At 44.7% G+C, this 24044-nt stretch overlaps 1 protein-coding gene across 2 annotated transcripts in view; it reads right to left on the bottom strand.

Moving 5' to 3' along the window:
• Nucleotides 1–24044, bottom strand: part of LOC139458452 (monocarboxylate transporter 5-like) — a 42551-nt gene that overhangs the window by 10152 nt on the left and 8355 nt on the right. The window contains exons 1-4 of one of the 2 annotated variants that reach the window (XM_071239893.1): nucleotides 21226–21344; nucleotides 6022–6331; nucleotides 4838–4981; nucleotides 1537–2610 (exon numbers count right to left, since the gene is read on the bottom strand). In XM_071239893.1, the coding sequence (XP_071095994.1) occupies nucleotides 1537–2610; nucleotides 4838–4981; nucleotides 6022–6295 (1492 nt within the window). In that variant the 5' untranslated portion in view covers nucleotides 6296–6331; nucleotides 21226–21344. Of the gene's footprint in view, nucleotides 1–1536; nucleotides 2611–4837; nucleotides 4982–6021; nucleotides 6332–21225; nucleotides 21345–24044 lie in introns of those variants that run through there. The other variant, XM_071239892.1, reaches the window with a different exon arrangement.

The following is a 24044-nucleotide window of genomic DNA, read 5'->3' on the forward strand; positions in this document are numbered from 1 at the left end:
GACGGTGGTCTGTCAATAATCAAGTCTGGACCAGACAATCCAGTGATTGACATCATGAGTATTGATACACGCAAATGGGATATACGATGACATGCATCAACCAAGTCAGCGAGCCTGACCACCCAATCTCATTAGTCGCCTTTTACGACAAGCATAGTCGCCTTTTACGACAAGAATGTGTTGCTGAAGACCAATTCTAAACCGGATCTTTACAGGTTGTTTTCATATAAAGGAGGTGAAATTGACAACAGACTAAGAAACTCATTTGATGTCAGACTGAAGCATTGAGGTTGCCGACATCAGAGTTATATACACTAGGGCAGGACTGGACCACCCAAGCCCCACATTATAACACCTAGGAACAAACTAGGGCAGGACTGGACCACCCGAGCCCTGCATTATAACACCTAGGAATAAACTAGGGCAGGACTGGACCACCCAAGCCCCGCATTATAACACCTAGGAATAAACTAGGGCAGGACTGGACCACCCAAGCCCCGCGTTATAACACAGAGGTATACACTAGGGCAGGACTGGACCACCCAAGCCCCGCATTATAACACAGAGGTATACACTAGGGCAGGACTTGACCACCCAAGCCCCGCATTATAACACCTAGGAATACACTAGGGCAGGTCTGGACCACCCAAGCCCCGCGTTATAATACATAGGAATACACTAGGGCAGGACTGGACCACCCAAGCCCCGCGCTATAACACCTAGGAATACACTAGGGAAGGACAGGACCACCCAAGCCCCGCGTTATAACACAGAGGTATACACTAGGGCAGGACTGGACCACCCAAGCCCCGCGTTATAACACCTAGGAATACACTAGGGCAGGACTGGACCACCCAAGCCCCGCGTTATAACACCTAGGTATACACTAGGGGAGGACTGGACCACCCAAGCCCCGCGTTATAACACAGAGGTATACACTAGGGCAGGACTGGACCACCCGAGCCCCGCGTTATAACACCTAGGTATACACTAGGGCAGGACTGGACCACCCAAGCCCCGCGTTATAACACCTAGGAATACACTAGGGGAGGACTGGACCACCCAAGCCCCGCATTATAACACCTAGGTATACGCTAGGGCAGGACTGGACCACCCAAGCCCCGCGTTATAACACAGAGGTATACACTAGGGGAGGACTGGACCACCCAAGCCCCGCATTATAACACCTAGGAATACACTAGGGGAGGACTGGACCACCCAAGCCCCGCGTTATAACACAGAGGTATACACTAGGGGAAGACTGGACCACCCAAGCCCCGCGTTATAACACAGAGGTATACGCTAGCGAAAGACTGGACCACCCAAGCCCCACGTTATAACACAGAGGTATACACTAGGGGAGGACTGGACCACCCAAGCCCCGCATTATAACACCTAGGAATACACTAGGGGAGGACTGGACCACCCAAGCCCCGCGTTATAACACAGAGGTATACACTAGGGAAAGACTGGACCACCCAAGCCCCGCGTTATGACATGAATGAATACTGTAGGAGAAATGAGCTGAGTACTTACCCAACATGCTGAGAATACTGGCAAATACTAAGAGTGCAAACATTGGGCTCTTCAGCAAATGGAAGTCAAACATCTCCTTGAGAAGGTAGAAGACTTTCCTCAACGTGGACTGCTTCTCCTCGTACTGATCAATAGTCTGCACACTATACTGGGGTATGCTCATCACACTCCCAGACACAATACTCGAAGGATGCATGTTCCCTGAACTCGCATACGCAATGGAGCGTGACGACGAGGACCTGTATGCTCGGTGACGCGACCGCGTGGTCGGTGGGGTCGGCACGACCTGGATACTTATCACACTGGCTCCCATTGGCGGACAGTTCACCGATTTCATGCTCTGCGTACAAGAATTTAAATCGGAGTCTTGTGACGACCTCCTCATCGCCCCCGGGATGATGTCACAGCTCTTGGCGGTGAGGATGAACTCGGGGGTCATATTGCAGCCACTGTCGCTGCTGGTGGACAGGGAAGACTGAGACACGTTTTTGGCACTGGGTCGGTAAATCGGGCTGATGGGTTGGGAGCCGGCACAGTTGCCGTTGGACACATGGTGGTCTATCTTAATACTCGGGATCACAAGGCTCTGCTTACTCTTGTCCAAACTCTTGGTGCTGAAACCTAGCGACTCCTTGAATCGAGCGATGAAGGAGTTGTTCCGCTTTGCCTCGAAGAATGAAGGGTCAATCTTGATGAGGCGGTTGTCTTTAGTAATAATACAGTTATCCAAGGACCCATTGGAGATGGTTCTCTGTCTTTTCTTTTCCTCAATCAGGGCTTTCATGATCGACCCGCGTTGAATCTCAACCATACGTCTGGGCACTCTCTGAGGGGTTTTGTCAAGGGGCCGGAAGAGCGCCCCGCACACAACACAGTTCAGGATGACTCCGGCGAGGATTGTCAGCCCCCCCTGCCATCGGTACTCCTCCCCCAGGTAGTTGACGAACGGAGCAAAGATGGACGTCCCGACGCCAGATCCACACACTGCAATGCCTGTTGCAAATGCACGCTTCTTATCGAACCAGAATCCTACGGTCACTATAGCGGGAAGGTAGATCATGCCGAACCCAATACCTGAAACACAAGTGAGACAGTGATTCATAAGTGAGGTGAGGTGAGGTGAGGTGAGGTGAGGTGAGGTGAGGTGAGGTGAGGTGAGGTGAGGTGAGGTGAGGTGAGGTGAGGTGAGGTGAAATGGGGTTTAACGTCGCGTCCAAGATTATTGCACTTATATAGCGATGTGCATGCACGTGTATGTGTGTGTGTGGCTGCTTGTACTAGTCCGGACTGGTGCCGATTTATAGTGCTAGCTCACTGAGATACCATGCCGCAGTTTAACATGAATATCCCACTCAGAAACGGTATACTGACTCCGAGCCGACCAGTCCTTGTTTTAGCCCCTTAATGCCGAGCGCCAGACAAGGCAACAACAAATACCATTTATTAACGTCTTTTGGTATGACGCGATTCATAAGTGAAATACAGACAGGACTCACAGTTTATTTTTCCCTTAGGAGCCATTGGCGCCATACAATTGTTTTCAGGGAGCCAATGTGAAATTCAAGAAACTAGGTTAAAATTTAAGGAGCAAATCTTCAAGATTATAGTCAGTAATGTAATTCTGTTAAAGCATACCTAATCTGCCTAACTGCAGCAATACTGATTCCCATGTTCAGTGCAACAAGCTTTCTTGTTGTTGAAAAGTACTTGACAAGATTATCAATAAATTTTTACCATACAATTCCCATGCTGATTGTTAGATTTTTGAAATTTTTTTTTTTTAAAATGAAATTTTAGTTCAGTGGATACGTATTTATTGATGTATTGTATTTCTGTGCTATGCACTCAGTAATATCAGGTCCATGGCTTGATTTTCCCGGGGCGGTCGGGTAGCCTAGTGGTTAAAGCGTTCGCTCGTCACGCCGAAGACCCGGGTTCGATTCCCGACATGGGTACAATGTGTGAAGCCCATTTCTGGTGTACCCTGCCGTGATATTACTGGAATATTGCTAAAAGCGGCGTAAAACCAAACTCACTCACTCACTCACTTGATTTTCCCTATAGCCAAGGGATGACTGCTCTTTGGTCGCCAAGTGGAAATTTCACTTGCCATGGCGACCGATTTAGTTTGAGGACTGACAGACTATTAACGGAGTGTTTTCCTGACGTAAATGTCGTCAATAGTAGTAATGAACAATGTATTAATTGAGCCTTTAGTACAAACTTTTGTTCCTATTCAAACTTAATACATGATATTTACACTACAGAAACACAAAAGAGTACTAATATCTTCATAATATATTATTAATCTTAAAATAATCGAGGATTAACCAATATTTTCATTCATTAATGTATCTTTAGAAATCACGAAGGAATATATTGAAATGAATGAACTGTGTCAAATGATTTGCAGCCTTGTCAGATAAGCACAAAAACATCTATCTAAACCTTTCCAGAACTTGTGAAAAGGTTCTTAAGCAAATAGGCATTGGATCGATTTATAGAGCTTGCTAAAAGTAGTTCCTACTAGATAACCTCATTTTCTTATATATCGGAATGTGATACCAAGTTTATGGGACTGGTTTATCACATCGATAAAACTATCCATCAAATGATAAAACTATCCATCATATGATAAAACTATCCATCATATGATAAAACTATCCCTCAAATGATAAAACAATCCATCAAATGATAAAATTATCCATCATATGATAAAACTATCCATCAAATGATAAAACTATCCATCATATGATGAAACTATCCATCAAATGATAAAACTATCTATCATATGATAAAACTATCCATCATATGATAAAACTATCCATCATATGATAAAATTCTGCCTATCATTTTGCACATCTTCTGACAGAAATTCACCTTCCATTCCAGGAGAAAACGGTGCAATAATTTTTAATTCATTATACTCAAGTCCAAAGTAGAATGATTCACATCTTATTCTAAACACAGGAACAGCTGAGGCAAGAAGTGTTGAATTAAATTGTTGAATTGATTCAATATGTTCAATAAAAGCAGTCCAGTGGAGGTTGGTTTGTTGTTTAACGCCGCACTCCGCAATATTCCAGCTATATGACTGCGGTCTGTAAATAATCGAGTCTGGACCACACAATCCAGTGATTAATATCATGATCATCGATCCACGCAATTGGGATCGATGACATCTATCAACCAAGTCAGCGAGCCTGACCACCCGATCCTGTTAGTCGCCTTTTACGACAGATTCATCTTAGATGGAAGATCGAAAACAATCGTTCGGGACCGACCCAGACAGCCAACTCACCTCCCATGATTCCTAGTGTTATGATCATCATCTGGATGCTGCTTGCCTGGGTGCTGAGGAGGAAGGCAGATGTTGCGATGAGGCTGCCCATGATGGTGACCTTCCGACAGCCATATTTAGAGGCTAGGGCGCTCACCAGAGGACCTGTGTGAGACAAGGAACAGGTTACAAGTTTCTGTATGATGATACTACTTTCTGACAACTAGTGCTACTCAGTTAACTGAAGAACAGACATATTTACTGTTAGAGGCCAGGGAGCTCACCAGAGGACCTGTGTGGGGCAAGGAACAGGTTAATAGTTTCTGTAGGATGATACTACTTTCTGACAACTAGTGTCGCTACTCAGTTAACTGAAGAAAATTGTTTTAATTATAATTCTTTCACTCACTCTTTAAACATATCTGTATATTTTTTATCAATCCTTGGGAAAAATTATATTTTTGTTGGTCATTTAGGTTAGTTTGTTATAAACCTTTGTGTGTGTGTGGTGTGCACAAGTGTGTATGTGAGTGTGTGCATGAGTGTATGTGGTGTGTGTGTACACATGCGTGAGGGAGTGTGTATGTGCCTGTACAAGTGTATATGTGCATGTGGGGTGTGTGTGTATGTGTATGTGTATCTCTGTGTCTGCGGTGTGTGTTTGTGTCTGCAGTGCGCAAGTGTGCGTATGCGAGTGTTTATGTGTGTGTGCGGTGTGTGAGTGTCTATGTGGTGTATGTGTGTGTATGTGTGTGTGTGTGTGCGCGTTTTGGTCTGTGAGTTGAGGTGAAATGGGGTTTAACGTCGCGTCCAAGATTATTGCACTTATATAGCGACGTGCATGCACGTGTGTGTGTGTGTGTGTGTGTGTGTGTGTGTGTGTGTGTGGCTGCTTGTACTAGTCCGGACTGATGCCGATTTATAGTGCTAGCTCACTGAGATACCATGCCGCAGTTTAACATGAATACCCCATTCAGACACAGTATACTGACTCCGAGCCGACCAGTCCTTGTTTTAGCCCCTTAATGTCGAGCCCCAGACAGGGTAACAACAAGTACCATCTTTTAACGTCTTTTGGTATGACGCGGCCGGGGATCAAACCCCGGACCTTCCGCTCTTCGGGCGGACGCTCTACCACTAGACCACGGAGGCGGCCGTGTGTGTCTGTGTGCGTCTTGTGTGTGAGTGTATGCATCGTGACTTACCCACTGTGAGGTAGCACCCTGCCAACAGGGAGGGTATAAGGGCTGCCTGAGCGTGGTTACAGTTGAACTGTTCCATCAGCTGATGTTCAAAGGTGGCGATGGTGAAGCAGATGCCGTCAACGATGATGTTGCACAGCAGAGAGGCAAGGACAACCATCCACCCCCATCCTCCATCGGGAGGGCCACTGCCCCTAGGGGGCGCTGGAAGGTCCTCCTCCTCACATTTCTTGTCCTTACAACAGCAGTCATCATTGGAGTCGATTGCTCGTGTCATTATCACAAATGCCGCTTTTTTAGATCATGGTACGCCCTGGAAAAGAATGAAATCGTGGGTAATTTATTGACAATTATTTAGTTTAGAATTAACGTGTGGGGATTCCAGGTAAGAATATACAGCCCCAGCTCCCTTAGTTTGCCATGGTGGCAATCACTGGATTGTCTGGTCCAGACTCAATTATTTACAGACTGCTGTCATATAGCAGTATTGCTGAGTGTGTCAATCAACAACAAGTGACAATATTTCATAAAAAAAACCATTTTTTCCCCTTCCCTCCAAAAACAACGAGTGAGGTGGTTGGTACTGTTTGGTGGAGCAGTCAATATTCAACTAAATTGAACTAAATAATGGGGTCTGGACCAGACAGACCTGAAACTACAGATGTTTAGTTGGCAATTACAATAAGTCAAGGTATACTGGACTCCCTTTACGTCCCTGCATCTTCTGAGGATCTGGGGATCCGCCCTTGATACGGACACATGTGACAATCGGAGATAACGGAACTGAATCATTGAATCTATTCAATCTTTTAAAGTACGCTTCTTTGACAAAATTCACCACCATCTAGCCAATGATGTTTGTTTGTTTGTTGTTTAACGCCGCACTCAGCAATATTCCAGCTATATGACGGCAGTCAGTAAATAATCGAGTTTGGACCACTCAACCCAGTGATTGCACAATATGCTGCAATTGTTCACTGCCCTGTGTCCACGATACAATAGCTAACTCGGTGAATACGACACATCAGCTGTTGCCAATCTGTCCGAGGTCCGCAAACAACGAAACTTAACTCTGTAGATCAATCATTATCTACTTAAGCCAAGGAGCCTTCAGAGGGTCTGTTGCCTTCAACCATCAAGAACTACTGGCGACAGCTGAATCGCCACGAGAATTTATATCATTTTGTTTAGCTACCTTTGTGTTGGTCAGAATTGACATGATATACAGTGAGTGAGTGAGTGAGTGAGTATGGTTTTACGCTGCTTTTAGCAATATTCCAGCAATATCACGGAGGGGAACACCAGAAATGGGCTTTACACAATGTACCCATGTCGGGAATCGAACCCAGGTCTTTGGAGTGACAAGCGAACGCTTTAACCACTAGGCTACCCGACCGCCCTCATGATATACAGTCTCCTGAAATTCTTGGTCACACGCGTTGAAAGGATAAAATATTCTGTGTGTCCAAGACCTGAGCAATATGTCATGGAAGCAAGTTTCATTCAAGGAGACAAGGACACAAGGACACACTGCCAACCCCCATCCTATGATTGGCACCCAACAGTCCACATATAACCTGATCATTAAGCAGAGACAAAGCCCAAATAACAAAAACTACATGTAGCAGGGCGTCGAGTCATCCCACAGTTGACATTTGACCAACAGACCCACAATAGTTATAGGGGATATTTGAATTGACAACAAAATGTGCAATAGATTAACCGGATTGAATCCGAAAATTAGACCACACTGCACACGTTATTTGACCATGTAGGTTAACAAGAAAGCAGCTGTCTGAAAATACTCGACAAAACCAGTGATTGGGATTACAAGCTACGCTCCTTGCGATCAACCAAACCACCGATTCACTGAGGGGATTCACTGAGGGGATTCACTGAGGGGCCTCATCGGGCAGGCATAGGTTACTGGGGATCTGTAGACTAAAAATTAAGTCTCTGAAATCTTATATTACACAATATCCTTCTTGACTCTAAAAATATACGAAAATTCTCTATGCTGATTTCAGATTTGTGGAATAGAACTAGCTTGAGCTGGCTAGACTTGCTTTTGTATGCATTTTAGGAATATTTTTTTTCATAAAATACATATATTCCACAGTCATGGTGCAGGACTAGGGGACCTATTAAAACCTGGTGTCCCCATGGTCAAAACGTCGGGTGGCCAGAACAATGACCAATCACGAGGAAAAGCAGCCAGTACAGTAATGACTTTCAGTTCGTCATTGAGATACTTCACATGCATCTTCCCGCGAACTTGATGGACTAAGCACTTACCTCCTTCAAATGTCTTCAATGATAAGTGAGTATGGTTTTACACCGCTTTTAGCAGGATTCCAGCAGTATCACGGCGGGGGACACCAGAAATGGGCTTCACACATTGTACCCATGTGGGCAATCGAACCCGGGTCTTCGGCGTGACGAGCGAACGCTTTAACCACTCGTCTACACCACCGCCCCGTCAGTAACCACTTAATAAACGGACAAACTACCAAGTCTTGTATTAACAGAAGCAGGTCCTTATATCACACCTACATAAATTCAAATGCGGGCTACTGACTTTTTCACGTCTGCCTTGATCGTTGTTCGTCGCACACCTGCGAGCAGACGACAACTTGTTATCTCGTCCAACAACCGCAAACACGTCCCTCGGTCAGATGTGAGGCTAGGTATGTCGTCAAGTCATCACATCAGTGCTTATCTCCGTATAAACCTTCCCACCTCAAAGTATCAACCGATCACCTCGTCGCCACAGCAACTGCTCCCACGTTGGGCGGCCGCAACGGCATATCCACCACTCCTGTCACACAAGGACGTATATCAGACTGCCTGACAGCCCGTCAACAGTATCTGGCAATCAGCCTCACGAGGGTATTCACTTTTAGGTCTTCACTTCCATATTTATTCCTTAATCAGAGTTCTGTACTGTGTAATTGCTGTCAGATCAATGTTATCTATAAACACGATACCCGACTTCTAGTTGTGCACATATTGCTGAGGAGGATGGTACGAGCGAGTAAGTATGGTTTTACGCCGCGTCTTCAGCGTGACGACTGAGTCTGGCTTTACGCCGCTTTTAGCAATATTCCAGCAAAATCACGGAGGGGGACACCAGAAATGGGCTTCACACATTGTACCCATGTCGGGAATCGAACCCGGGTCTTCGGCGTGTCAGCGTGACGAACCCCCGCTAGGCGTGTAATGGTATGCCAACTGCGTGTATCGGTGATCATGATGGCAATCACTTGATTGTCTGGTCCAATTACAAACAAACTTACAAAGTTATGAATTATGCGTTTTATCAGAATAACCTCTGCCATTTGAAAGAACACTGTGATAGCGGGAAAAAACCATGAAGAATATATTCTTGTGACTGCATTGAAACACGCGGTCAAACAGATTAAGCCAGTTGTGTCTTGTAGTCCCTGAACCATTATGCTTTCCCTTCAGTCCAGCAAGTCTAGATTTTCCCCTGGTTCTGAAAATCCAATCTGACTGTGGGTCAATCTCATTAAAATGATACCTTAGTTCTTGCTAAGGCTAAACATAGAGGTAGAGAAACGAATATCTGATTTTAATGAGATTGATGGGGCTCCTTTTTAATATAAATGATGTTACTTATTTCTATTAAAATTAGGGGCGGTCGGATAGCCTTGTGGTTAAAGCGTTGGCTCGTCACGCCGAAGACGGGTTCGATTCCCGACATGGGTACAATGTGTGAAGCCCATTTCTGGTGTCCCCCGCCGTGATATTGCTGGAATATTGCTAAAAGCGGCGTAAAACCATACTCAGTCACTCACTCTATGAAAATTAAAATATCAATTAGAAAAATAATAATTCCGAGACTAAGCGTTAGTCTAAGCAAACCTATATCATCTTGGTTATTCCATGGACATTGATTACAAGGAGCGAGACTCACGTTACCTGGAATGGGCAATACCTCAGCCACACAGCAACCTGGGAAATGTAATACAGCAGACTGCGATGTAAAGAAACCCGTGAAGATCCGGGGTAGAATAGGTCTTCAGCAACCCATGCTTGCCGTAAAAGGCGACTATGCTTGTCGTAAGAGGCGACTAACGGGATCCGGTGGTCAGGCTCCCTGACTTGGTTGATGCATGTCATCGATCCCAATTGCGTGGATCGATGCTCATGATATTAATCACTGGATTGTCTGGCCCAGACTCGATTATTTACAGACATAGCTGGAATATTGCTGAGTGCGGCGTTAAACAACAAACCAACAAACCAAGATGTGAGGACTATAGTCACCACAACCAAGCACGCTCTATCCATCGAGTAGTTAAAGGGGCTGGTGAAGTAGCCGGGTGGTTAAAGTGTTCCCTTGTCACACCGAAGGCACGAGTTCGATTCCATGGGTACCATGTTTAGCCCATTTCTCGAGTCTCCCGCCGCGATATTGTTGTAATATTGCTAAAGGCGGCGTAAAATCATACTCACTCAATCTCTTCGAGCTGGTACGGTTGTTGGGTCAACACTGACTGTTGTACGATCAAGACACATCGGCATCGACTACCTCACGCAGTCCTTGGACGGGCAGATCTTCTCCCACGAATATCTCGTGCAACACCCCCTTTCCGTCACCAAGTGTATGTTGAGTACACATTGTGAAACACTTATAAATATCTTGACCTTTGCTCGTGTCGTTCCACACAGAACAAGCGTATTGTTGTCTTGAACAAAGTCGACGGTGTATGTCGTCTATGTATGTTGTAAGACATCAAGTACTCTACAGATGTGTCGACTGAATACCTCTAAGGCCTCATAAATGACCGATGAGAAATGACACATGGCAATAAGTCTGTAAACGAGAGGATAAACAAAACGTTTAACCCCGCCCCATTGCTAACACGCAATGCCTTGACCAAGAATGAATAACAGGCGACTATGCTTGTCGTATTCTGACATGGTTGATACATGTCATCGATCCCAATTGCGTGGATCGCTGTTCATGATATTAATCACCGGATTGTCTGGTCCAGGCTCGATGATTTACAGACCGCCGTCATATAGCAGGAATATTGCCGAGTGCGGCGTTAAACAAACAATAGCGAAACGATGACGTGCCTCTACCGAGTCAGCGAGCCTGACCACCCTATCTCGCCAGTAACCTCTTACGACAAGCATAGTCGGCTTTTACGGCAAGCATGGGTTGCTGAAGACCTATTCTACCCCGGATCTTCACGGGTCAAATAAGCATCGCAGCATAACTCGGTATCACAGCTAGTACTACTGCTCCAGTATCACCAGAAGTTGAAAAGCAACAACTGGCAGTAGACGCTAAATATTCAAATAAACTTTCACGTTACATTCACAATATGGGGCGGTGGGGTAGCCTAGTGGTCAAAGCCTTCGCTCGTCACGACGAAGACCCGAGTTCGATTCCCGACATGGGTACAATGTGTGAAGCCCATTTCTGGTGTCCCCCGCCGTGATATTGCTAAAAGCGGCGTAAAACCATACACACTCACAATATGAGGGGGGAGGGAGAGGATAGCCTAGTGGTTAAAGCGTTCGGTAGTGGTAGTCGCGCCGAAGAGCCGGGCTTAATTCCCCACATGGGTATTCGACGCTGATATCTCGTGTTGCCTGGGGCGTATACACACCCCCACCCCCTCCCCCACCACCACCACCACCACCACACACACGCTTGTGTAAATCATTGTTTAATCCTTAAACCACATTCGCGAACAGATGATAACGTAATTGATTCGCCTCACCAATGCGATTTCACAAGAGTTAAAATATAAGTCTTAATACGACACAGTCACAATAGCGTCCCTGGCATGTCCGTTACAAGGAGATATACGAGATATACGATATACAGCCCGTGTGATCTCTTGACAGGAGAGACTCCATTGCTAGGCTACTCGAGATGGGGTATATGGGGACAATATCCACTAGGTCAGGGAGGCAGTAGCTCTGGAGCTAATGGGGTATGTATTCCGGGTGGGTCAAGGCTGTCTCTGTGCGTGTGTGTGTGTGGCGGGGTAGACCTAGGCTGTGTGCCAGATAGCGTCTTTCATATCATCCCGTCCGCGGACTTTAACTGCTACACGTTGTTGTTCACGTGACGACATTCATCACAGGATGACCGCAAATGAAGCGCTTGGCGGTAGAGTGAGTGAGTGAGGAGGGTTTGAACAGTATTCTAGCGTCATCACATCGTGCGGATGAGGAAAGCATCAATTGACGCAGGTCTAGACTTTTTTTTAACTTTGGTGAAACATTCGCGTTTGGTTATTAGTGCAGAACAAGGATGATAGATTGGATGGATCAGGGATTCGACCAACAGATTTTGACGTACTGACGATGGGTCAGTGCTCTCTCCAGGACAATCCTGGCACGCACGCACGCACACACAAACACACACACACACACACTACAAAGCCATATCCTGTACACACCATCATTGATTTCTGACCCAAACAGTGCGTCTTTGTCTGCAAAGGTCCGATCCAAAGGTTCATCGTATTGTATAATGTCGTAAGGTGAATATCACGGGAAGAGAAGAATTCCTGGAAGTGACGTGTGTTCTTGTCATCGCCGGATATTAGCTGGACTTTCAAAATTTTGTCAAGCTCTTTGGTTAATACGAATAATCCGTTAATTAAATGCCTTCTTGTCAATTAAAAAAGAAAACGTATGCATTTGTCTTCCTGAAAGCAGTAAGATTCCTTTCTTCAGTAATATTCCTTCTATTACCTGTTGTTGACAATGCTAATCTGCAGCTTATCACAATATGTCATGCATTTGTACCTCTCACCACTTGGCTGTTACGCCGCTTTTAACAATATTCCAGCAATATCACAGCGGGGGGACACCAGAAATGGGCTTCACACATTGTACCCATGTCGGGATTCGAATCCGGGTCTTCGGCGTGACGAGCGAACGCTTTAACCACTAGGCTACCCGACTTCTAGAAAGCCTAAGAAACAGTTCAAGGGTATTGTTGAACATACGACTGATAGGGTGGTGAAGCTGTAGACCATCTCTCATCTCACGCCTGCCGCACACTTCATTCAACACTAGTCGTATTGCAACTAGTTTATTGAATAAGCTGTAGTCCATGGTAGGGGCACTTGTGGTGTGTTTCCTAGCCCAACCTCTGAATACACAGAGTTACTCGACCAGAGATTCATGTTGACACTGAGACAAGCGTGTAGATTGTAATGGCCAGCTGTGACCCCAGCGGACGTCAGTCCCTAACATCTGCTTCCAGCAAGTCGGTTGTGGACCGTTTCAGTCCTTTAATCCAGTTGCCATTCCACGTTACGCTCAACGGAAGTCCAGTTGCGTGTCTCTGGTCAACACCTTCTCCGAGTCTGGCTTCAGAATCTGGGTATCTGTGATACCCATCCACATGCTATAACGCAGATCATCAATGAAAATCGCCATTACGTACACAATACTTAAATGAAGGCACCTGCAGCTGACGTTTTGATCAAATCAGATTAGAATATCACGTAAATGTCTCATATTGTGAAGTGAGTGACTGGATTATCTCCCCTTTGCAACTGTTACCCCAAGCTCCTCACAGCGATAGTACGTTCCCGGAGCTCTCTATACCGAGAGTGTAACGAAGGTGTCACGCGCTGGGAAGGAGCTTGAGCATTTCTGTTACCACAGTACGAGATGTCAGTCTGGGTTATCTCCCCTTCGTAAGCATTTCTGATACCGCAGTGCGAGATGTCAGTCTGGGAGGACAGTTTCGACCCGGGGTAGAATAGGTCTTCAGCAACCCATGTTTGACGTAAAAGGACACTATGCTTATCGTAACGGGGTCGGGTGGTCAGGCTCGCTGACTTGGAACCCACGGGCATGGTGCTGACGCCAAAGATCATAATCAGGGTGAAATTGGCATTCGAACCCAACACTTGCGGATTCTTGCAAGACCAAGGGGTGCAACTCTGAAGGGTTCTCGCCCAATCGGCCCATGTGTCCCCTGTCAATGTCAAAGCTGGGAAAGAGGCTAGGTCAGACCGTAAACAAATTACTGTGCGAAGCCTGCGGGGGAAAACAGGAAGAGTATTTCAATAGCGTTTTCAAGGAAGTTAATCAAGCATGGATACATTCAATAGGCCCCGCGATTATGACAGGGACAACACAATCTCACAAGCAGGACCAACCCAGTGCAATAAGATTTCGTTGAAAATATTGCCGAGTTGCATATATCCGATTCATTGGAGTTGTTTGGTAGGCTGAATAGTACAGAGAAAACATTGTCGAAAACAGCGTGTCACCTGTAGCCGAACAGGAGGCTACATAATAACTGTACCGTAGTTTGCATGGGCGGATACAGCTTTTTTGAAAAGGGGGGGTGGGGGGGTGGGGGGGGGGGGGGGGGTGTGCACAATTAAGATCTATTTATTGTCTTTGGTGGTTATTTATACAGAAATATAGATTTTTTTTCGAAATAAAAAAAGGGGGGGAGGGGCGCGCTCACCCCCCCCCCCCCCCCCCCCCCCTCTGTATCCGCCCAAGGTCTGTCTCCCAGACCCTAGATCGAGTGAGTTGGGTCTAACGCCGCTTTTGACATTTTTCCAGTTATATCACGACGTGTCAGTTTAATGTGGGAGGAAAGCCCGATGCGATGCAGTCTCGGACGTTTACCACTTCGGTGAAACCCACGAGCACGGGTATGGTGCTGACAAACCTAGAAACATAATTGGGGCAAACCGGGATTCGAACCCACAATCATAGGTTTCTGGCGTGCCCAAGGGACGCAACTCTGCACAGCGAATCGCGTCGAGACGACTGGACCCCCGTATTTCTGAGAGTGAGTGAGTGAGTTTGTTGTTTAACGCCGCACCATGGCCCTGATCGAGGATACCTAGTTTTTGCTGTTTCAAATGTCGATGTGATTTATGTGTGAGCAAATACGGTGGACTGGTAGTGTTTCCGATTTCACCTCACCTCACCTTTCTGACAAGTATTGTAGTCACGAGCATTGAGGGTAGAAGCAATGTGACGACGAGCATTGAGGTGACAAGCAATGTGGTGACGAGTGCTTGTCGAAGGCCTTAAACGTACCGATGAAGATGCGCCCATCTTGGAGGGTGCACCTGATACGGTAGTTTATGTGCTGAAGCATTTTACTGCTTTTCGCAACCATCTTGCTTCTTTGGATGTAACAGATTAACAAAAAATAGTTTGGGTGGTGACGAGCCATGTGGTGAGAGGTGACAAGCAATGTGACGAGCAATGATGTGACGAGCTTTGAGGTGACAAGCAAATTGGTTGACGAGCTCCACAATGATGGAGATGTAGTTCAGGCCGTCGACAGATCAACACTTATATTTACATAAGCCATACATTCATGTTGGAGACTGTACTGACAACGACCTGTTATTACCTCGATGTAGCAACCAAGAGGAAATTTCCCGGCTATTCCCCCCTACTTCAATTTCAGTCCATTCGACCGAGGCGACTTTCTACGCCTCCAGCGTGCTCCACATAAGTACCTGGGTGGGTAAACACTGTTCAACTTGTCCTCGTATCGGGACTGACCAGAAGTTAAGTCTTACGCGCGCTGATTACCGTACAATCTTGCCCGTGTCAACGTTGTGTTAGCACATGTGTTTTATTGAGTGTTATAAGGTATAATGCTTCATGACTTAGCCCAATGCCACAAAGCTACCGTCGAGATGAGGATGTTGTTGCTTACAGACCGCCGTCATGTAGCTCGAATATTGCTTTTTGTTTATTTGTTGTTTAACGCCGCACTCGGCAATAATCAACTATATGACGGCGGTCTGTTAAATATTCGCGTCTGGACCAGACAATTCAGTGATTGACATCATGAGCATCGATCCACGCAATTTGGATACGATGACATGCATCAACCAAGTCAGCAAGCCTGACCACCCGATCCCGTTAGTCACTTTGCAGACCATTGTGACGTCACTGGTTACCATGACGTCACAATTAAATGACATCACTAATGGCTCTGCTACTGAAGCTGTTTGCAGTACTTTTTACGCTGAAGACACTGCTAATAACTGTCTACAAATTGAAAAAGTTGAAAGAATGATTTTGGATGATAAATAAAATCTCACCCTCGTGATTTTGATATCAAATATATCAACACTCGTTGATAAAAGTGGCAAAAATCCTCGGCAAGCCTCGGAATTTTTCCACTTTTATCAACTCGTGTTGATATATTTGATATCAAAAGACACTCGGGTGAGATTCTCTATGTCTCAACTCGTATCACCCGCCGAACGTCTTCATAAATTTAACAGTGTCAGCATATTACGACTTAACATAAAGTGATACGCCGTCTGCAAAATCCGGAAACCCTTATCCGGGTGATTACTGTCAGAAACATCTACCGGAAATGAAACTGTTCCGTGCCACATTGGTTTGTTAGTTGTTTCACGCCATACCCAGCAATATTCCAGCTATATGACGGCGGCTTGTAAATAATCGTGTCTGAACCAGACAATCCAGTGATTGATTTCATAAGCGACGATCCACGCCGTGGGAGTACGATGACACGAAATCAACCCAGTCAAAGTGCCTGACCACCCGATCCCGTTAGTCGCCTCTTACGAGTCGCCTTGGAAGACAAGCATGGGTTGCTGAAGACCTATTTTCCGAACCAACCTCTTACGACCTCGGGGACCAATTCTAATCCGGATTCTTTAACATGCTCCCATAGTTCCGTGAGGTATGATATTCCGTAAGGTTTCACTAAGAACGGGGATGTCCGGAATAACGAGGTTCAATTGTATTTGAAACTCCATAGCAGGCGCGTGGCTTACGTGGTATCTCCATATAAGGAAGACAGTAGTACCATCACCATGTCAACCGTTACATCACGTGACCACTAAACGGCCAACCAGTACAACTAACGGTAAATAACCTTTACTTCGTGCGGAAATAATTCACTCTCAGTGTTTTAACCCACTTCGAGAATCAAGTCGTCATGCAGATTCTAGGAGCATTAGCCGCTGAGGTCCCCGGCAGGGTTCTTGACGATCGACAATACTACTCAGAGTGGAATACACGGGTTTAGTCAACAATGAACAACAACATATTAACGTGTAATATCGCGGTGAAGGCCGTGCGGAGGGAAATACTGGAGCCAGCGTGTGCTTGGAATTGGACCAAGGTGCTTGAACGTGGTGACTTGACTCGGCAATATTCCAGCTTGTAAATATTGGATTCTGGACCAGACGATCCAGTGATTGATGTTGCGAGTCACGATCCCGGTTCCGGGGTGGCAGGTGGATTGGTCGAGCTGTGGTCAGGCCCTGGCTTCCGATATGTCTCATCACTGTTGTATAACTTGATCACACTGGGGCCCACAATTGGCCATTGTTTTCGTGGACACTTCCCGTAATGTGAGATGCTAGTTTTTCACCACTTTCTTAAACACCCGTGAAAATCCAGGTTTGAATTTGTCTTCAGCAATCCATGCTTACCGTAAAAGCCGACTATGCTTGTCGTAAGAGGCGACTAACCATGCTAACGGGATCGCTGACTTTGTTGATGCACGTCATCGTATCCCAATTGCGTGGATCGATCCTCACTAAGGGTGTTAATCACTGGATTGTCTGGTACAGGAGCTCCACGCGGTGTCACTTGTTCCAAAATGACCAAGCGTCAGAAGAATAAAGTCTAAGAATATGCCGTTAATGACTTCCCTCCGAGTAGAAAACAACAAAGCCATTTCTTCAAACCATACAAAAATATTTAAAGGTTTGTCATTCTTCAATAAATACTGCTTCATTGTGAAGTACAACTCTCTGAGTCTCTCTATAAATACAACTCATCACGTGACCAGTTTGTTTTGTCACAGCACTTGACATCCACGACCAGTCTATTTTTTATATGCTCGATCTGGGCCTCACTGCAAAAACAATCATCCATGACAAGCGTTTTGAAAAACGAAACTGCAGAGAAAGTGCATATCAACCAATTTGACACCAATCTCGACGCAGAGCCAAAACACGTTAATTTGGCGCAGGCCAATCACCCACCGACTTCCCAAAACAGAAAAAAACAACAACTGGGTTCGAGGCTATGCATAGCAAGAAGGGTTCGAGGTTACAGAAGCAGTGAAACCCGATCGTTTCTGTGTCAAGACAATTATTCACGGTTCTCCAGATTGTTGACAGAAATATAACGATTGTAACACGTGGCAAGCACATTTCATGCAATGCGATTTAAAAGTACAAATCAATAGCGCCGTATTTCATCTAAACGTCCATAATATTTTCGCCATTTACCTACCTTGATTTCCTCACACCTACAGCATTTGGTTATACGGCCTCAATATTTTGCCTCGAAGTCGGTAGTCAATGGCATGAAAATTGGCATTCGTGATTGAATGAATTAAATAGTTTGAAGAAATAATGTGTGTAAGGTCTCACGTGTGTGAGGAGTGACGTCAGCTCAATATAAATGTAACAAAGGATTCATGATTTCAATCTGTTTCGATTGACGGCTCGTTAAAACTCGTTTACAAAGATTTTTCAGTTAACTAGATCATATATAGAAGATGTGTGAAGCCCATTTCTGGTGTCCCCAGCCGTGATATTGCTGGAATAATTATATTGCTAAAAGCGGCGTAAAACCATACTCATTCACTCACTTAAGAGAAGAGAAGATAATATTTATTACAGAAAGCATTCCATTACGGAACTGATGCAATCTTTTAAACGGTAAAACATTATGATTCAAACATACAAATATCAAAAGATATAAATAATAAGTGCGTGCCGTGCGTGCGTGCGCGTGCGTGCGCGTGCGACCTATGTTTCATCACAGATCCACGTGTAACATTACACCGGACGAGCTGTCAGACACGTGATGCAGATGTTTGCAACCTCTCCTGTTAACATGTTTCTGCACGAGAATCTTGGGAGCGTCAGGTAGGGGCGGTCTCAGCACCCTTTTCTCCATTGTCACAATATATAACATGGTTGCAAACGTATCATAAATACACATTTCGTTGAAAATGACTTTCAATTTAATCCTTATATCCCATTTGACGTATTTAACGTCTTTGGGGGAGAACCTTAAACAAATGACATTTGTGCTTCATATACCTGCCCTGCGACAGATGGAGGCTGACATGACACACACACATCGTTTCACGGCAAGGGTGAAGCATAAAACTCCATTTTGCAACTAACTTAACTACTGGGGAAGATTCTACTGGAACAATCGCAAACAGTATGAGATTATACGTACATAAAACATACATATATCCCGACAATATAAAAACAGTCATCAGGAGATGACATCATAACACCCGCGTCGCGTCCAAGATTATTGCACTTTTAGAGCGACGTGCATGCACGTGTATGTGTGTGTGGCTGCTTGTACTAGTCTGGACTGATGCCGATTTATAGTGCTAACACACTGAGATATCATGCCGCAGTTTAACATGGATACCCCACTCAGACACAGTATGCCGACTCCGAGCCGACCAGTACTTGTTTTAGCCCTTTAATGCCAAGCGCCAGACAGGGTAACAACAAGTACCATCACTGAGATATCATGCCGCAGTTTAACATGGATACCCCACTCAGACACAGTATACCGACTCCGCGCCGACCAGTACTTGTTTTATCCCTTTAATGCCCAGCGCCAGACAGGGTAACAAAAAGTACCATCTTTTAACGTCTTTTGCTATGACGCGGGCGGGGATCGAATCCCGGACCTTCCGCTCTCCGGGCGGACGCTCTACCACTAGACCACGGAAGCGGTCTAGATAGTTTTCACCCTACTACGCAGTAACAACAATCGTTCAGAGCGAAGTCCAGATAATTCTACAGACTGCCGGCGGTTATCACATATATGTCCCCAATTCAAGTGTACAACATGTTTCTAATCAGCACTTGACCACATATACCCCAGCCCTGTAAACCACAGCAGACACCAACAGGTTTGGGGCCATGTCGATTACACAATTATCTGTCTGGCTATACGTGCAGAATAAAATAGTGTCACTTTCGTTTGAATTAGGTCCCTGCTGCAAACAGAACTTGGTAATTATAGACATTTCGTTAATCACCATCGTCTGACGTGCCCTGGTTATTCATTTTCAGACGAGAGAAATGGACTAAATAGTCTATGAAATATTTTATTACAAAATACATTTCTCTCTATTTTTTTCCTGATTAATATATATTTTCACAAAATACTTATACCCCAAAGTCACGGTACATGTCTACAGGTGGAATAGTAAAAATATTTTCCTAACGACAATGTGAAACAGTAAAAATATTTTCCTAACGACAATGTAAAAAAGTAATAATATTTTCCTAACGACAATGTGAAACAGTAATAATATTTTCCTAACGACAATGTGAAACAGTAAAAATATTTTCCTAACGACAATGTGAAACAGTGATAATATTTTCCTAACAATAATGTCTCATCCAGAATTTAATTTAAAAAATATAATTTCTGACGAAACAATAGGTTAGATTGAGGTGTACGCCAGTTAGGTCCATCGGGATGAAGAATATATGGAACGAACACACGCATTGCTCCCCCATGACTCACTATAAGATTATGTCACACGTCATACAGGACGGCTGGTCCTTTTCCGAGGAATCAGGGGGAAACCCACGATAGTAATCAATACGGAAAATGTGACGTCACGCATGAATCTATTTTAGATACTTTGACTTTAAATTTGCCAAAATCAATGTTAAGAAAATAAAACCTGGTCGAGAGGTTTGATATTCTCAAGGATAATGTTGTACTGAAAAGAATATCACGGGTATTAAATTGATACGATCAATCATCGACAATGATTGATAATAAGGAACAATCATATATTGTTTAACTACGGTGGGACGACAATCGTAATGTCACCGAGACGAAATTTCCCAACTTTGTGAAATGTTGCCACTGACGACGAGCGTGTCTGCCTCATTGTAAGATGGCATCTCTACAGATCACCACAGCTGTCTAAGCAGACGTATGAAGACCACAGACCACAGACCATATTCCGACAAGACCATACACGCCGCCACAACCACAAATTTCATCAGAATTCCAGAAAAGTTTTTTTCAGGAAACTTCCATGAAACAGTAAGACGATTGCACCACATTTGATTCGCATTGAAATCTATCAGACCAGAATTAATTTGTATAGGTTTTGTATTAAACTAAACAAAAGATGTAAACGTCAACGTTTCTTACCATGGCGACCAATATATCCAGTAGTTACGATGTAATACTCCACAGTATTCCCAACGGCGACAACGTGCGCCAACCGCGCTACATTCCAGTCGAATGTGCGAAGAATAGAGATGGAATAAACACATCAGCCTTGACCCTGTGCTCGGCCATGCATAGGCTGACCTGACCTGCTTACGGTCGCACCCCGCTATAGCGCCATGTAAAAACTGGTTGTTTTAAAGACCTGAAATTGTCGATCACGAATCCTCAGGGTCGTCAGGACAAGATAATAAGTATTTAAAACCACGTGGACTAAAGGGATGACATGAGTGCTCGGTATACCAGGGTCGTGGTTTAATGAGGATAGAGTAAGAGACGCCTTGGATATAGCCCATATGAGTGGTTGTCTGCGACCTACACGTATTAGCGTCGGCGTCCGTCAGGCAAGCTGGATAGGGGAATATTTGAAGGTAAAAACTACTGGTCATTTTGGTCATAAAGTCGATTTATACTAATTATTTTGACAAGACAATGGCGCGGGGTCAGTCACACACGAGATGTATTAGTTTGTTAAATGGGTGGGGGATATTTGTTATTTCTTGAATTCAGATTTAGGTTTGGGGGGGGGGGGGCAAATTTTTAACGGGGTAAAATCATACGTATTACTCGTGTGTCGCGAATGTGACATGAGACTGTAGCCATATACGTCCAGATAATGGGCTTTGTCGTCATTCACATAACATCAGAGTGACTTTGCTTTATCGAAACATATCCCCGCTGTTAACACATTGATCGGCTTGTGTTCTCTTTCGAGTCAAGATTCGATCATAAATTGTAACATTGTTGACTGCGACGCGAATATCCACCTTTCGTATCCCAAATATTGCAGTATTGATGCGAAAAAGTGCAGTAAAACACTACATGCACGCACCTCAGGTTTTGTTAATGTGTTAATCTGCACCATTATATTTAGGTAATAAAACGGCATATAAACGGGAAGTGGGGTCATGTGCCATCTGGTGGCACGGGATAGTCAGATTGCACGTGTCACGTGCACTGGGCGTTGTATGTAACTAATCGGTATCAGTTTCTAACAGCAGTCGCTCAATATTGGGCATGCATTGGGGCACCTGTTACAGTTTTTCCCTGGCGAAGAAATAGTATACCTCAAACGTGGCTACTACGTCATCGAGAAAAGCTAGAACCAGGACTTCTTTCAAGATATATATTTTACACTGAACCCTTAAAAATTATATTCCCTTATTTACTGTTTAATGGGACGGGGCAAATTGCTAGCACTAGTAGCATTCAACACGGAATCACTGTAAGAATCACTTTCTCTGGGGTGTAGCGTTTATGGAGAGGTCACGTTTAAACCAAGTAATCTCTAATTTTGCGATTACATTTCCATAAACCGAAAAATAGGCCACGCCCACTAACAGACTACTGTTCCCCGATTGGCTGATAATTATTGCGCTGGACGATGTCACTTATTCGTTTTGTTGTCTAAAGTGTTTTTTTGTTAATGATCAAATACGCAGTCTGTGAAGTTAATGTTGACGTATTTATTTATAATAATTGACTCAAAATTTATTTTGTTTCGTTTATGGAGTTATAGACGTGAAAACCGAAGTGTTAACTTTAATGTTTACAACTGAAAATTTGAACGATCGTCGAGTTAATAATGATGACTTTATCTAGAGCTGACCTCACCAGAGGGCGGTCGGTTAGCCTAGTGGTTAAAGCGTTCGCTCGTCACGCCGAAGGCCCGGGTTCGGTGGCCCACATGGGTACAATGTGTGAAGCCCATTTCTGGTGTCCCCCGCCGTGATATTGCTGGAATATTGCTAAAAGCGGCGTAAAACCATACTCAGAAGACATGGATCAGTCACGCGACATGATAACTTTCAGTGGTGAACGTCCAAAGATATCGGGGTCGCATTGACCCATATTGGGTCTGGACATCCTTTTGCGCATGCGTGATAAAATCCCACTCCAAATACAACAGTTGGTAACAAATGGCGTTTTAATGTTACGTAAATCCAGAGACCTTAAAATATTATTTATACGGCGCTAAAAGATATGGTCACGTGACCCCTGATAACCACCACGCACGTGCTGCCTCAGCAGTATGAACCTTAGATAGGCGATTATGTCATGTGCTTGCGAAGCATGTTCTATCTTCCTTACAACATTTAACAGGTCACAAGGTGAGAAGAGAGCACTGTGGGTTTCTCAACAATTTTGGCACGGTATGTTAGCTTTTCGTATACCATGTTTAGGGACCGACCAGTTCGTAGGGGGGTGGGGGTGGGTGGGGTGTTTGTTTAGTTTTATTAGTTAACTCTTTAACAAAAGAGTCTGAATTACCCCTTGAAACAATGTACGCATGCGGGGAATCGAACCCGGGTATTCGGCGTGACGAGCGAACACTTTAACCACTAGGCTACCCAAGCTCCCCCTCCCACATCAAAGGTAACACGTCGTAATATAACTGTAAAAAAAATAACTGACTGTCTGATTGATAGAAATGAAAAAAAGTTTCGATCGCGTGTGTTATCACTTGGCATAAACACACCGCCTCCTTTATGTGGGTCAAGTGTAATAGAATCTATTTATTGAGAATCAGTATCAGTGCTGGTTATTAGTATCCGCAATAACGACCGTCTCGCGTTACACCACGAGAGGACTGCACCGGCGACAGTGAGTGAGTGAGTGAGTGAGTGAGTGAGTATGGTTTAACGCCGCTTTTAGCAATATTCCCGGAATATGACGGCGGGGGACACCGGAAAATGGGCTTTACACATTGTACCAATGTCGGGAATGCACGAGTCGTACCC

The sequence above is a fragment of the Haliotis cracherodii genome, unplaced genomic scaffold (genome assembly GCF_022045235.1).
Source record: "Haliotis cracherodii isolate W230 unplaced genomic scaffold, xgHalCrac1.p SCAF_12, whole genome shotgun sequence".
NCBI lineage: Eukaryota > Metazoa > Mollusca > Gastropoda > Lepetellida > Haliotidae > Haliotis > Haliotis cracherodii.